The sequence below is a fragment of the Parasteatoda tepidariorum genome, chromosome 10 (genome assembly GCF_982258835.1).
Source record: "Parasteatoda tepidariorum strain Cologne lab strain chromosome 10, Ptep-v5.0, whole genome shotgun sequence".
NCBI classification, from domain to species: Eukaryota; Metazoa; Arthropoda; class Arachnida; order Araneae; family Theridiidae; genus Parasteatoda; species Parasteatoda tepidariorum.
The window spans coordinates 96,607,656-96,622,365 of NC_141764.1; the positions used below are offsets into that span (position 1 = coordinate 96,607,656).

The window sequence follows — 14,710 nt, forward strand, 5'->3', positions numbered from 1 at the left end:
TATTTTGAATTATTTTCAAAAATGATATTTTTTGAGTGAAATATTGATTTAGCATCTATTAAAATTATTGCACCACCAATATCTACTTTCAATATTCTATCATAGATTTATAAGCTAACATGCCAACTAACCTTTTCTTCAATAAGCGTATTAATTACTTTCACAGGAGCAGCAGCCAGCTCTTCTGACTTAAAACTAAATTCAGTTCTAATTGGTACAAGTCCGAAAATGTTTCTAAAATTTAATGCATAATTTAAATACTTCACTTCATTGTTTCTTTTAGGTATATTGAGTTGATGCAAAAAGTTATGGTACAAACGTATGACAGAGTTGAGACATTAAGTAATAAGTTGTCTTTTTCAGAGTAAAAAAAATAATTCTTTGATTTAGAAAACATTGTTTAAATGAGATTGAAAAAAGTGTTTTTTGATACCAACCAAACCCTTGTTCCTTCCGATAATTGTTATACATGGTGCATAGCGTTTTTTAAAGGTGCTTTATTTTTGATTTTCGTATTTTAAAAGCCCTTAAAACTGCTCTTTTCATTGAGTGTGTGTGTAAAAACTGCTTAATTTTTCCTTTTCAAAAATGATATTTCTCTTCTTTACCATGTCAATTTTCGCCATGTATTATGCAAAAGCGTGCTTTTCGCATTGTTCTATTCATCATTCAACCAAAAGTACACTACCGAAAATGTATATAAAAACTTATAAAATAAAACTTTAAAACCGATCGCGTCAGATGTTGGCTGTATAGACTTTTCAGTTAGCTTATTAAGTTTGTTTACTAATTAAATTTTCTTATTCAATGTTATTTCTATAGTCAGTTTTTCTACCTAAATATTTCAATTTTTATTAATGTTCTGATTTGTGTGCAGTAATTTATTCTTTTTCCAATTAAAATCTTATGGCTAGCAGTCCGTTTTTCTAGAACATTTCTGAAGTGGTATATTTTCTGACTACTTTATTTACTACTGATTTATTAATACTTTTGCTAAAAACTTAAATAACTTGCTGTGAATTTTGTCTATGTTGTTTAATTCTCCCCCATCTCACCATTATAATTACTGATGCGTAATGTTACTTTTGCTATTTCATAGCGGCTATGTTATTTTTATGTCCATTAAAATGCCCTCACTGAACCATTCATTTCAGTATAGCAAATGAAATATGGTCATTTGATTTCATGTTAATCCATGATAAATGTTGAACACATTGAATCCTCTTTTATCAGAAGAAGGATGACATCACATCCTGAATTCTTATCCTAAATCTCTAGGCAGTCAGTGAAATATTATTTTGAAGGATAATTTTACATAAAAGAAAAAAAATGGAGTTTTGTTTTTACTAATTTTTCTGTTGAGCTATTACTGAATTGCTTTAAAATTGGCCGCATGTATTTTTAGCTGTGATTTAATATTTGCGTTATTTTTGGACACTTATGATATAACAACCTCACATCACTTAAATAAAAGTTTTGTAAGTTAATGCAAAATAGTCTTAGTTTATTTTTAAATCAAATTTATCATTATTTTTCATGCTTTACCTCTTGCTTTTCTTCTATTTTTGAAATATCATTATTAATATATATGATCAGTTTCTGAATATATTGCTTAAAAATAAAACGTGTTTGTTTAGAATTGGAAAACTACTGCTTCTCGTGAGTGGCTTGCTGGTGGGACACCTTTAACGGGTGATGCAATGTCTGAATCTGAAGTCATTATTCGTAAGGGAGAGTTATTGTGCGGCGTCATTGATAAGGCACAAGTTGGACCAACTCCATACAGTTTAATACACATATGTTACGAGGTGAGTTGAAATACTTGTTAGAAAATTTTCTATTTCGGTCTTGGAGGCTGTAGTATTTTTCATTCTTCCACTAATCCCATAACGCCAAGGCATCCTAGTTATATATTCTCTTTTTACTTTTTTTCGGATTTTCCTTCTGGTTTTAGTTGAATAGTCAATTTATAATACTGTTTGACACTCAATATTAAATATTTAAAATATGTAAAAGAACTGAAGCTTGACCAATTCTTATTTGATATGGACTGATAAACCAGACAGTACATAGATAGGTAAACTTCTGTTTTATTGGCCAGTAAAATAGACCAGTTGATTAGCTGTCAGGAGTGATAGCTAGAAGATGGCTATTAAGCCAGCACTCCTCATCTCTGCATCCCAATTTGATTAGGGATTTTCCATTTTCCTTTAGTTGATTACTTGAAAGCTTTTCATATAATACGTGGGGTATCTGTATGGTTATTACTTATTAAATGGTGAAAATCGAATGAATGATCGATAGTGTGTATTTGTGTTATGATATTAACTTAAAGGAGAAGTTGTATTTTTCATTTTTCATCATCTACTTAGTTGTCATAATTTAAATTATATTTAAAAAAAAAAAAAATTTTATTTTCATTCATTTAAGTTACATGATTTTTGTAAAAAAGTATTTAATCAAAACAAATTAGATATGTAGAATTTTTATTAGAAATAATTTTATTTCGTTTCCTGTTCTCGGAGAAAAAAATTATCAACGGAATTTTTTATATTGCATACTTAAAATTGGAAACATTTATTATTTAAAGAGATATTAGGGACTAAAATAAATCAAGTTATGAAAAGATTCTAACTATAAAGATCGTTTAAAAAAGAAAAACTGTGAAATGTTAGTAGCTAATATGTACATATTTTATTAAAAGAAATGCTATGTTCAAATTATTGAAAGTAATGTACACTTCATTAACATTAAAAACAAGTAAAATCACTAGTAATAGTAAAAATTTGGTAACCTAGAATTTAAATCTTTTAAAATGACCTTGAACCTGATTAACTAAAAATTTAGAATGTGTAAATGTTTTCTTAAATTATCTCACGCTTTTTCCTTTTCTTTTGAATTCAACTAAATGAATCTGAAGTAAATATTTGGTGTTAAAGGGTTTTTAGTATCCATATCAAAATGACTCAAGTTGTTAAAGCTTTTAGTTATAAATATTCAGGTTATATAATTGTCTGCATTAAAATTGAAGTTATGTTTCTTTTTTGTATAGCTTTATGGTGGAGAAACATCTAGTGTTCTTCTTACTGCCTTAGCCCGCCTTTTCACACACTATCTGCAATATTTTAACGGATTTTCTCTTGGGATTGAAGACATAGTTGTAGAAGATAAGGTTTGTATGTTCTTTTATTTCATAAACTGTTTTTTTTTTTTTTTTTTTTTTTTTTTTTTTTTATAATTACCACTTTTTCACAAAATTTTGCATGTCAGGAAAAAAAACATCATTAATTCAGTATTATCAGCTGTAATAACAATGACACATGTGTTGACTGGGAAAATCAATCTCAATAACCGTCTAAATTTTACAAGTAGAAATGATAATAGTCGAACTAAGAAAGTAAATTATCATATTAGGGATATGAGCTTTGCGTGTAACAAAATTGTTTTTTTTTTTAAAAGAAGGGAAATTCATGACAGTAACTGTCGTAGGAGCAATTGAAACATCTTAGGGATCAAGGATGATATTTGTACGAACCGGGCGTGTTAAAGAGTGATTTTTTTAATCCGCGATACGAACCTTACATGCCGTAATAATATCAGCATTTAAAAACAAAATAAAATTAAAATTTGTTGCAATAATTGTTGAAAAAAAAGGATTTCTAAAATGAACTATCTTTTAAACTTTCGTGGTTTTGAAATATATGTTTTATATATATATTTATATTGTTTTATATATATAAAGAGGCCTGTCCAGGCCAAATTTACTACCGTTTAGCGGTAGCTTCACAAATTCAACTTTAAGAAAAACTGTTTCACAAAATACTTTTTCTTAAAGTTTTGTATCCCCTAAGACATGATAAATCCATATTTTTACCAAATTTTTGTGTTGATTTTTAATATAATTTTTAATTTTCACATATAATATCTAAATTTTCCCAAAATATGTACCTCTCAGAAAAATCTAGTCAGACCCCTGATATGTATTATCCATTTAAAATCTTGCTGAAGCAAGTCATTATCAAATTTTTATTTATGATCTTTTATCTTTTGATAATTCTGCAGAAAAGAAAAATCGTTAAAAATTTTTTGAAGAAAAGAAAAGCAAAATTTTTTAACTTTTTCAAAGAATTTTTTTTTTTTACTCTGCGATTCTGCCACGGGGATTTGCAGCAAGTTTTCAGAGATGTAAACTATGCTAAACTGTTGTTAATCACTACCCGTTAATCTATTTTTTTTTTTCGGATTAAAAACAGTACTATATGTATTAACTATTGAAAAATCTTGTTTGTCATTGATAGTTTACTTTTTCCACGAACACACTATAATGCAATGATTTTTTTTTCTTTCTCTCTTTCACCTTACTAAATATAAGCTTTCAGTCCTGGTTATGACACAGCAGTATAAACTTTTTTAGAAATGTTTTTTATCGTGTTAAATTCTAGATTAATCACTCTTGGTCCATATGAAATTTTAGTGTAACTTACTCTTGTTATTTCTATGAATGTTGCAAAACATGTTTTCAAGGCCTGCTTTACCATACAAGTACAACCACTCTCCTAAACTAATTCTCATACCACGAATATCGAAGCACATCTAGCTCCACTGCACCGAAAAGGTTAAGGGTGATCTTAATTTGTGCTGAAATAGTATTTCAGTTGTTTCTTTTTGCGTGTAAAGTTTTTGTTTTTCCTTGATAGCTTCTCTGTCTAAAATGACAAAGCTCATTTCTAGAAATTCACTTTTGTTGTTCATTTTTTTATATATCATGTGGAAAAATGGGGTTAAGTCTATAAGGCTTTCCTTACAGCCTGAAATCTGTCCGAAAATAATTAAACTAGATTGCATTTCCAACACAGATAATTTAAGATTGGGCGTTGGATAATAGTGTTCTACTGTAGAGTCAATAAACTATATTTTGTTAGTGTTTTTTTTAAATCATTTTAAATAAATAAACTTTATTTACAGGCAAATAAGAAAAGGAGGAGAATTTTTCGTAAAGCTAATGCCAACGGGAGAATTGCTTGTGCTCAAGCCTTAGACTTGGAAGACAAGGAAAACATTGACGATAATGAACTTCTTCGTAAATTCAAAGAGACTCATTTCAGTAGGGATGATTTTGGTCTTAAGATGCTAGACATGGAAATGAAGAAAGTGACTCATGATCTAAACAATCAGATAAATGAGTAAGATTTTTAATTATGTTCCCCTTTCAGTCCTCTTTGTTTTGAAAGGGTTTTTCTGTAGATAAGTGACAGGGTTGCCACTTCAGGGAAAACCTGGAAAATACAGAGAATTTATATTATTGACTATAGTATTATTTGTTTTAAGTATGTCCAGCTGTTCCTGTTTTTCACAGCAATTATAACTAGTATAGTTATATCCCAATACAGCTCATACAAGAGCAAAGTGATTGTGTTTTTTCTTTTAATATATTATGTATAATATGTATAGGGAAAACACAAGGAATTTTTTTTCTCTCCAGATTTGAGTGGTAACCCAGAGTGCATATCTGTTAATTTTTCCAATGAACTACTGTATTTCCCTGTAGATTACGCAGTTTTGATGTATTTTGAAAAAGTTCCATGAAATTAAGAAAGTGTCAGAATAAATCAGTTGCAAGATTTTATTCACTGCCCTTCCTTGAAGGGAATGCAGAGTTTTTTTTTTCTTCCCTCAATTAAAATATTTACATCAACTGTCTTTAATATAACAGCCAAAAATACAACATTTAGCTTAAAGATTAAACAAAACAAATGGTACAATTAGAATCATTGATAAAATTGCCAGTTCATTTATCAGCTCTATAGATTTACAGTTTTTCAATTTCATGTATATTAATCACAATATATCAATATTATCCTCACAGAGAAGGATCTCCATGCAGAGATTTTGTGGACAATAAATCCATTTATTGAAAACCAAAATAACACTCTTACAGGGCTCAAAATTGACCTTAATTTCATTTTTTTTAAAAATAAAATGCCTTTAATTATTAAACATTTCACTAAATGTCCTGAAATTTTTGTGATTTTTTAAAACCTTTGTTGAAATTAACAGAAAGAAAAAATATTATTTATCTAAAGAGAAATTCAAGAAATTTCAATTTCAAAAATTATGTTCTATGCCATGAAATAATATTTAAAAAAACCTGAAATGAATGACAAAGTATTCATAGCTCATCAAATATGATATTAATATACTTCTAGAATTAGAGACAGTTACCTTTGATTTGATGGCATAAAAGCATTTGATGTCGAAGAAATATATAAAAAGCTCTTATCTCCCTTCTCAGCACTATATCATACTCTACTGTTTTTCATGAGAGAATGTTTGTATTTTGCTACTACTTAACAATTTTCCAATTTGGGCTCTCTCTTTTTTTTCTCTCACTTAAGTGCAGGAACTACTGAAACTATTACCAAAGTTTATATCTGTGAATTCATGTTGGCATTACAAAATAGCTCCTATTAGAGAAGCAGCATCCTTAAATTGTTCTTAATTTTAGCTGCAATTTTGTCCTTAATTTTTACATTTTGGACTTCCAATACTACCACAGAAGAACTTATCTTTGAATTTGGAATTAAAATCACATTTCAATGAACGTATAATAGCAGTAGATCGTCGAAACTGCTCGTTAGACTAGTTAGATAGTGCTTACTAGTCTAAACATTTAGACTAGTAAGCACTATCCCCATCGTTATGCATAAAACAATCAAGATATCATTGCCTTTTTCATCAACTTATTTTTTTTAACTAAATTTTCAATTTGGAGTGTTCTTAAAACAAAACATCATAATCGATTTAAACTATGCATCTGTTTTTTGTGTTGATGTAACTCAATGTTTCCCAAACCAAACTTATGACTTTTGTGTACTCTTTCTAAATTTTTCCTTGCATTTTCCACCAACTTTTGTTATTTTTTTTTTTTTTTTTTTTTTTTTTTTGATTTTAGAGTATGCCTACCCAGTGGTTTAAAGAAAAAATTTCCAGAAAATAATTTGCAGTTGATGATTGAGTCTGGTGCAAAAGGATCATCGGTAAAATTATTATTTTTTTTATCAATATTAGTTAACTAGTGAGAAATTAGTTATACAGTGTCAGCTAATGATGCTTATGTAAAGTTACACAATAAATTACTCTGTGGAACAAAGAAATATATATATATTTATAAGCAACAGCCCACTGTGGGCCAGTGGGGTCATAGAGGTTATGGCTCTACAAGTTTAAGACCAACGGCACTGATTGTGGCATTGTTTTCAGCACTACTCACAGGTCGCTTTTACTTCCCAGACAAGCTGGTACCCATTGATCTGAAGCTGGTTGGGCTTCAATCTGTTAATTAATAATTCTGAGGAATTGTAATTCTGAGCCTTAAATTCTGAGGAATTGTGACTCTCATATATATATGGGTCATTCTCACAAAAACAGTCATTTTCATGTCCCCAGTATATTTTATGTTTGTTTTACAACTTACGAAAAAAAAAATTTCATGGAAAGTGTCCTTCAGAATGCAAGCTAACAAAAGAATAAAAATAAAATTATAAATTTTTATTTTTTATTAATTTTAGGTAATAAAAATATACCAATATGTCATTCCCTCACTTGTCCCCACTGCTGATTTAAAAAAAGAAAAAAATTGTTTCTGAAATAAAAAATTTTTTTTTACAAATTTGTGTTTTTTATTTGAGAATATTGAAATACAGAATTCAGAAAATAAATTTTAAATTTAATTTCTGATAAAAAATATTAACACAGCACTATTTTAAACTTTGTCCCCAGTGTTTCGCGTCATTCCCTCACAACAATGTTCTTATTACCTGTAATCATCTTAGAATAAAAATATTTTAATAAAAACTTCAGAAGTTAACAACTGGCATCATAGAACAAAATTGCAGTATGTTTCCATCTTCAACTTAAAGAAGCTTTGCTGTGGAATAAATTTGAATGAATCAAACCAGGTAAAATTTTTTACATTTGTCATTCCCTCATGTCGTTTTTTATAGTAAAATAAAATACAACTTCATCGAGAAAGTGGATAATTATATGTTGCTTTCTTGTATGAATATAATTGTATGTGATTGACTTCAGAAATTAAGAAAGCCTAACTGTTATTTTTAAATTTTATTGAATTCGTCATTCCCTCACTAGTGTATAAAGTGAGGGAATGATTCAAGATGATTATATTATTAAATTTTTTTTTGTTCAATCGTGCCAGCCAATTTTATTTCCCAAACCTGTAAAAACTATTAAATATATAAGACTAAATTATAATAAATATTAGATATACTTAGTATGTTATCATTTTCAAACTTTAGGTAGATGTAACTTAGATAAAAACATGTATTAAAATAAAATATCATTCCCTCACTATTAGTGCCAGTCCCTCACTTTTTAAATAGTGAAAATAATTAATTTACTTATTAATTAATTTGAAAAATAAATTAATAAATTTATTTATTAAACTAATTTATTTATTTATTTAATTAATTAATTATTATTATAAATTAATAATTATAAATTAATTATTTAAAAAATTAATTAATTTAAATATTAAGTATAATTTATAGGATATATACTTTCTTTATAATGCCATTACATATTTCTATTAATATAGAAAGTTTCAGAGCTTTTTATTCACTTTACTTTTTTGGGATTTTATGAATTGAAAAATGACAGTTTTCGTGAGAATGACCCATATAATAACAGGGTTACCACCCCGTTATTTTTGTATTGTTATTAGTCAAATTAGGAGAATTCAGAAGGCCATAACTTTTATTGAATTTTTCAATGGTGGAATCAGAAGTCACACCCATTCTCCCAGATGGAGGGGGGAGGACAGAAATACAGACAAATCTGACGAAGATTAGTTAGTTACATCATACGGCAAAAGACATGCGAAAACAATTGCTCCCGCATTATATACTAACATATCCTCCTTTGAAATATAAATCTAATTATAATTCAATGGTATGTTTTCAGCCTTGAAGTCCCAAAATAGAATTTCTACACCTATACTTATTCTTTACCAAAGATATTTTATGAAAATGAAAGAGTTTTAATGTTGTTATTAATACTAAAGTATTTATAATTTTTGTATTACACACACACACACACACATATATATATATATATATTTATAAATGCCTTGGTTACCATTAATAAAGTCAATCAAGACATTTAATGATAATGCTTATTCTTTAATAATAACATGAGTCACACAGAAACAAACTTCAAATAACTAATAACATAGTCATAGAGACTCTTAACCACTAAGGTTACCCGTTTCACTTAGAAACTACTCCGACAGACAATTCCAACTGACTCCTCATTTACATCGAGAAAGTTCTATGCATTTCGTTCAGACGAGCGACATCTGGCGTACTAACATAGAGGCTGTTGTCTCGCTTATTACATATGTATATGTCTGTGTGTGGGTGGGGCGCAATAAGGATAAAAAGGATACAGAGAACGAAGAAAACTAATAAGTTTTCTTTTATTATAACTTATATACATATATATCTATTGTTTTCTGTTACGTGAAATATTTTTTTAGCAAATCTTAGATACCTTCGTATTGCTGTTTCTCCGTCCAAGCTGCAGTTATTTTTTAAATGACATTTTTTGTCAAAACTTATGCTTAAAATTGTTATATATAACAGGGGGTCTCATAAATATTGGTTTAAATTTCTAAGGGAGTTAGGGCACATGCCCAGGAATATCTTCATGCGCCGCTTGGTATACTTCCTTACTGTTTCTTCGTTTGCTTCTGAACAAGGATTCGACATGAATAGTCTCAAAATAAAAGCAAATTGAACTACAGCTGAAAGTGTAAAAGTTTCCAAGTTTATGAAATATGTTTATATAAATATTAACTTATTTAAAAATTTTATGTTTTTAAAAAGTTAATAATACTAAATTAATATACTCTCCATACCAATACATATTTCATGACGTCATTTTTAACCCATGGGTAAATTAAAAGTGCACCAAAGTTAATTATGTTATTCAATGTTATCTTTAAGTAGTTAGGCATTTTCACTTCAATTAGCCATTTTATTTTACATCAGCTGATTGATGTTTTAGGTAAATGCCATGCAGATATCATGTCTACTGGGTCAAATTGAGTTAGAAGGAAGGCGAATGCCACTTATGTTGAATGGCAGTACTTTGCCTTCATTCTTACCTTACAGTACATCTCCCAGTGCAGGTGGATTTGTTGCTGGCCGTTTCTTGACTGGAATCAATATACAGGAATATTTTTTCCATTGCATGGCTGGAAGAGAGGTAAATTCAATTTTATTAATATAATATCATTTTGTAGATGTACCTTAGATTTCTGATTATGGCCAGTGGTGTGTCTGTGTGTGTGTTTTTTTTTTTCAAACCACCTTATTATAAACAAACACTTATTTTCTACTTATAACTCAACAGAATTATTTTTTTTCTGTAAAAAATTAAAATTTATGCTAATTGAACTGCAGCAGTGAACAGCTGTTATTCGAAATGCTAGGAACTGGATATCTGAATTTCCCGGTTTTCAGGATCGCTATAAAATGGTTCAATACATCCTTAACTATATTCCTACTTTAATATTGAATTTTAAATAATTGCTGTATTTTAGCTGTTTTAATTTTCTAATTTAAACAGGGTGCATAGCATTTGTAAAAAGTACTTAAAGGTGCTTTTTTGGGGATTTCGTTTTTAAAAGCTTTTAAAGGTGCTTCTTTCAGCTGGCGTTTTTAAAAAGTGCTTTTTTCCCGGATAATTTTTTCCCCCTTTAGTGATATCTGGTGGATCCCATGAATTTCACGAAAAATGGGGAGTTTGCTACGTAATCATTCACGCAGACTTCATGTCATACCCACGTTATGACTTGCACATGCGCGCACACTTGAAACCGAAACCCGAGTGCTCCATTTCGGATAGAGAATATCAGATCCTTATGAAATGTTTTTCGTTTTAATTTATTTTAATTTTATTCTTGTTTATTTAATTTTACTACTAACACTTTTTTTGACGTAGGGGGTAAGGATACTTTTGTTCTGAGTTCAGGGTCAAGTTGAATTAACTCGGTGATGTGGGAAAGTACTGATTGTTTTGATTTACGCCCGTTTCTTTCTGGGTTTTTTTTAAACGCTAAAACTGTATATAAAAAGTTTTTGTTTTTCAATAATATCATTGATTGAATATGAATTTTTTGAGTGCTTGAAAATTTTTGTAAAGTGCTTGAAAAGTTTTTAAAAAGTGCTTATTTTTGATTCAAAGTTTTGGCTATGCACCCTGTTAAAATTTGTATTTTCACTTCACTATTTTTCTTTATTGTATTTATATAATAAAGCATAAGGCGAAATTTTCTAACACCTTTTGTTTGCTGTTAATTCCCTTTTGTAAATCAGAGCAAATTGCGAAATTAATCATTTCATCTGATTTCGTTTTTGAAAAGAAAAAAAGCATAGATAAAAGAAAATTGTAAAAAAAAAAAAATTTATATTTTACTCTACCATATTGCAAGTTCTGTACTGTATTTAATTTCATCTAATGACCCTAGAGGTTTAATTTTTTTTTGAGGGGGGGGGCAGAACTAATATTTCTGCAGCAATATTTTTAATTTATATTAAAAATATTTTACTGCTTTATTGAAATTAAAATTTGTATTATAATTCTATATAAGGTCTTAAACTCTGATGCTTTGAACATCATTTGGAAAATTCAAATCTTACTTTAAAAAAAAAAATTTTCTTCTCATTCAGTTACTATATATTAAATGATCATTGCTTATTCTTATTGATAATAATTTGTAAAATTGAATGAAAACAATATATATTTAAAATAGTAATATAATCTTTATCTTGCACTTATCTCAGCTGACTATAATTTTAAAATATTTACTCATCAAATAAAATATGGCACAGACTAATTCTTAGCTTTCTTTCTGCCATCTGTTGAAACATATTAACTGACAAAAATACCTTTAATGCTCTTTATTTATTTGATTTTCTGCTTTGCTGTGCAGTTTCTTATGAGTGATTAAAATCGGTTTTAAGTAAGAAGGTTTGCCTTCTAAACGCAGCTGGTGTGAAGTTTTATCCATACAAACTATATTTTATTCTTTAATCTAATATAAGAAATTATTTAAAATTCTATGTAGTTGATTTTCAGTTTAATCATCTTATTTTTAAATTTTATTTAAAAAATTTTTTGCTTATATTGAAAGATGTTAGTTTTTTTAATTTTTAAACAAACCACCAAAGACTATTTGCTTCTTCTCAAGCTTAGTAATTACTCGACTTGAGTTTTAGAAGTAATAAATGTATAATTATTTTTCCTAAAACTGTTGATTTTTAATAAACTTCTAGCCTTTGTTAAATTTTAATTTAGTTGAAATTTTTAGGGTTAATTTTTTAGTTTAAATTTTAGTACAACTTTAAATCAAAATATTATGGTGATACACATTAATATTATATTTAAAACAGAATTAATATTATATTTCTGTTTTCTTATTTTAAGGGTCTAATTGATACGGCTGTCAAAACAAGTAGAAGCGGTTATCTTCAACGTTGCCTTATAAAGCATTTAGAAGGTATTACAGTTAATTATGACTTAACTGTGAGAGACAGTGATGGTACAGTAGTTCAGGTGAGTGGATATCAGTAGCAAACCTTACCTCCATTTTTATAGATTTTTTTAATAATTTATGTTTTTAGTTATTCTGTGCTATTTTATTTATTATGCTCAATGAAAACTGCAGTTTTGTGTAAAAAAAACTATGGAATTATCAAATATTTTTGAAATAATGTAGCTAAAGGAGTAAGAAAAGCATTCATTTAAAAAAAAAATTGTTTTAAAGCTTACAAAGGATTTTATTAAATGATTATTACTATTAAATTTATTTGTGGAACTGTGTTAAAATTTATTGAATCAAAATATTTAGAAGAACTGCTGAAATAAAATTTATGCTTTATTAGTTAAAAAAAAAAAATAGAAAATTTAGAGGTTAGATTCCTCAAAAAATAACTGAAGCTTGTATTTCTATTGTGAAAGATATGAATATGTTGAGACTCAGCTATGGAATGCCTCGTGTAACTCACGATTGCTATGGGATTAACGCTTTATTTACACTGATACAAAATAATTGTTTGTGAAAAAGTTTATTTGATTGACAGTTTCTATGTTTATTGAAAAATTATGAAAAGATAAAATTTAGTTTTGAAAATAACAAGTAGTTCATGTTAGTAATACTCCTAGTTTAGTAAATCCGTTTTTTTTTTTTTTACCTTTTTGTTTCATTTATATCTGAATAATAATAAACAAATGATATATTGCTAGTTTCTGTATGGAGAAGATGGATTGGATCCTTTAAAGATGCAACTTCTGAAAGAAAAAAGCTTTCATTTGCTTTTAAAAAATTATGATACTGCTATGAATGAAAGGGAAGTACAGGCCTTGAAAAATCTTGTGAAAGTTGATCTCGAGAAAGAAAAGAAAAAGGTACATTTCAATTAAAAAAATTTTACTGTAGAAAAGTTTTTATAACAGTGTTCAGAATTCCTTGGGAATCTCTATTAAGTTAAAAATAATGTTCATACTGTAATGTTTATTTTCCCTCTTCAAGATTACCAAATGGAAGAAGAAGCACCCTGGAACTACTAATTCCCGTTTATCTATACTACACAATATAAGTAATGATTTTAAAGCTCCAAAAGATAGGATTCGAGACATTATAAGCAGTATTGAAAATATAGAAGAAGGCGTAAAAAATAAGTAATTATTACAATATTTTTTAATTTTTCTCCTTAACCTTTTATAGAGTAATTTTTTCTAGTAATGTTAAAATAGTTTTAGAATTGAGAATTATTTATAAAACCAAAATAATTTAGTTTATTACCTAAAATTAATTTATGAGACCTTTTCTGTGGGAAGATGGAAACAATTTTCAAATCTTTACCTACTGACTCTGTGCTTATAAATAGAGGAATTTATAAATGCTGTGTTTATAATTACAAATAAACTGGATGAGAAATTCTCTAACAAACAATTACATAACGCACAAGAGAAGATAGCTTCCCAATCTTGGCTTCTTTTCTCCTACTAGCGTCATTCTTTACTGTTATCCACCTTTATGTAAGTAAAACCCTCCATTAGAATTTTTACATTTTTTTTTTTTGTATTTTCTGAAGTTATCAGTAGATGACAGCACAAATCATAGATGGGGAAATATCTTTCCATGGACACACGGCCGGATTATCCTATAGGCACACTAGGCACGTGCCTAGGGCCTACGAAATTCAGGGGCCTACGAAAAACTTGGGAGAAAAAAATTTATTGACCAAAATAATTTAGCTTTAAAAACAACAAGTGTATTTTGCACAAAATTATGAAGATACAAATAAAAATATAATATTTTTCGGTAATAGATTATTTTGCAGAATCTTATGATCTAATATATTACTTTTTTGCGATTTTTGGATTCAACGAAATCTTGTATTATGCTGTCGAATTCCAAACTACGCAAAATGTCGTATTCAATAGACATAAGTGCGAGAGATGCCAAACGATCTTGATTCATTGTTGAACGCAAATAATTTTTTATCAATTTTAATCTGGAGAAAGATCTTTCTCCTTCTGCATTTAATCCAAGAATCGACAAATATATTCTTAATGCAATGTGAACGTTAGGAAAAGTATTCACAAGTTTATCTTTAATTTGAGC

The 14,710-nt window shown here is 28.1% G+C and overlaps 1 protein-coding gene across 2 annotated transcripts in view; it reads left to right on the forward strand.

Annotated features, from left to right (window-relative positions):
• Polr1A (RNA polymerase I subunit RpI1) overlaps positions 1 to 14,710 on the forward strand; it is a 68,296-nt gene that overhangs the window by 26,931 nt on the left and 26,655 nt on the right. For both annotated transcript variants that reach the window (XM_087153437.1, XM_087153438.1), the window contains exons 14-21: positions 1,638 to 1,808; positions 3,053 to 3,172; positions 4,966 to 5,183; positions 6,953 to 7,037; positions 10,084 to 10,284; positions 12,508 to 12,636; positions 13,327 to 13,488; positions 13,613 to 13,761. In XM_087153437.1, the coding sequence (XP_087009563.1) occupies positions 1,638 to 1,808; positions 3,053 to 3,172; positions 4,966 to 5,183; positions 6,953 to 7,037; positions 10,084 to 10,284; positions 12,508 to 12,636; positions 13,327 to 13,488; positions 13,613 to 13,761 (1,235 nt within the window). The remainder of the gene's footprint in view (positions 1 to 1,637; positions 1,809 to 3,052; positions 3,173 to 4,965; positions 5,184 to 6,952; positions 7,038 to 10,083; positions 10,285 to 12,507; positions 12,637 to 13,326; positions 13,489 to 13,612; positions 13,762 to 14,710) is intronic.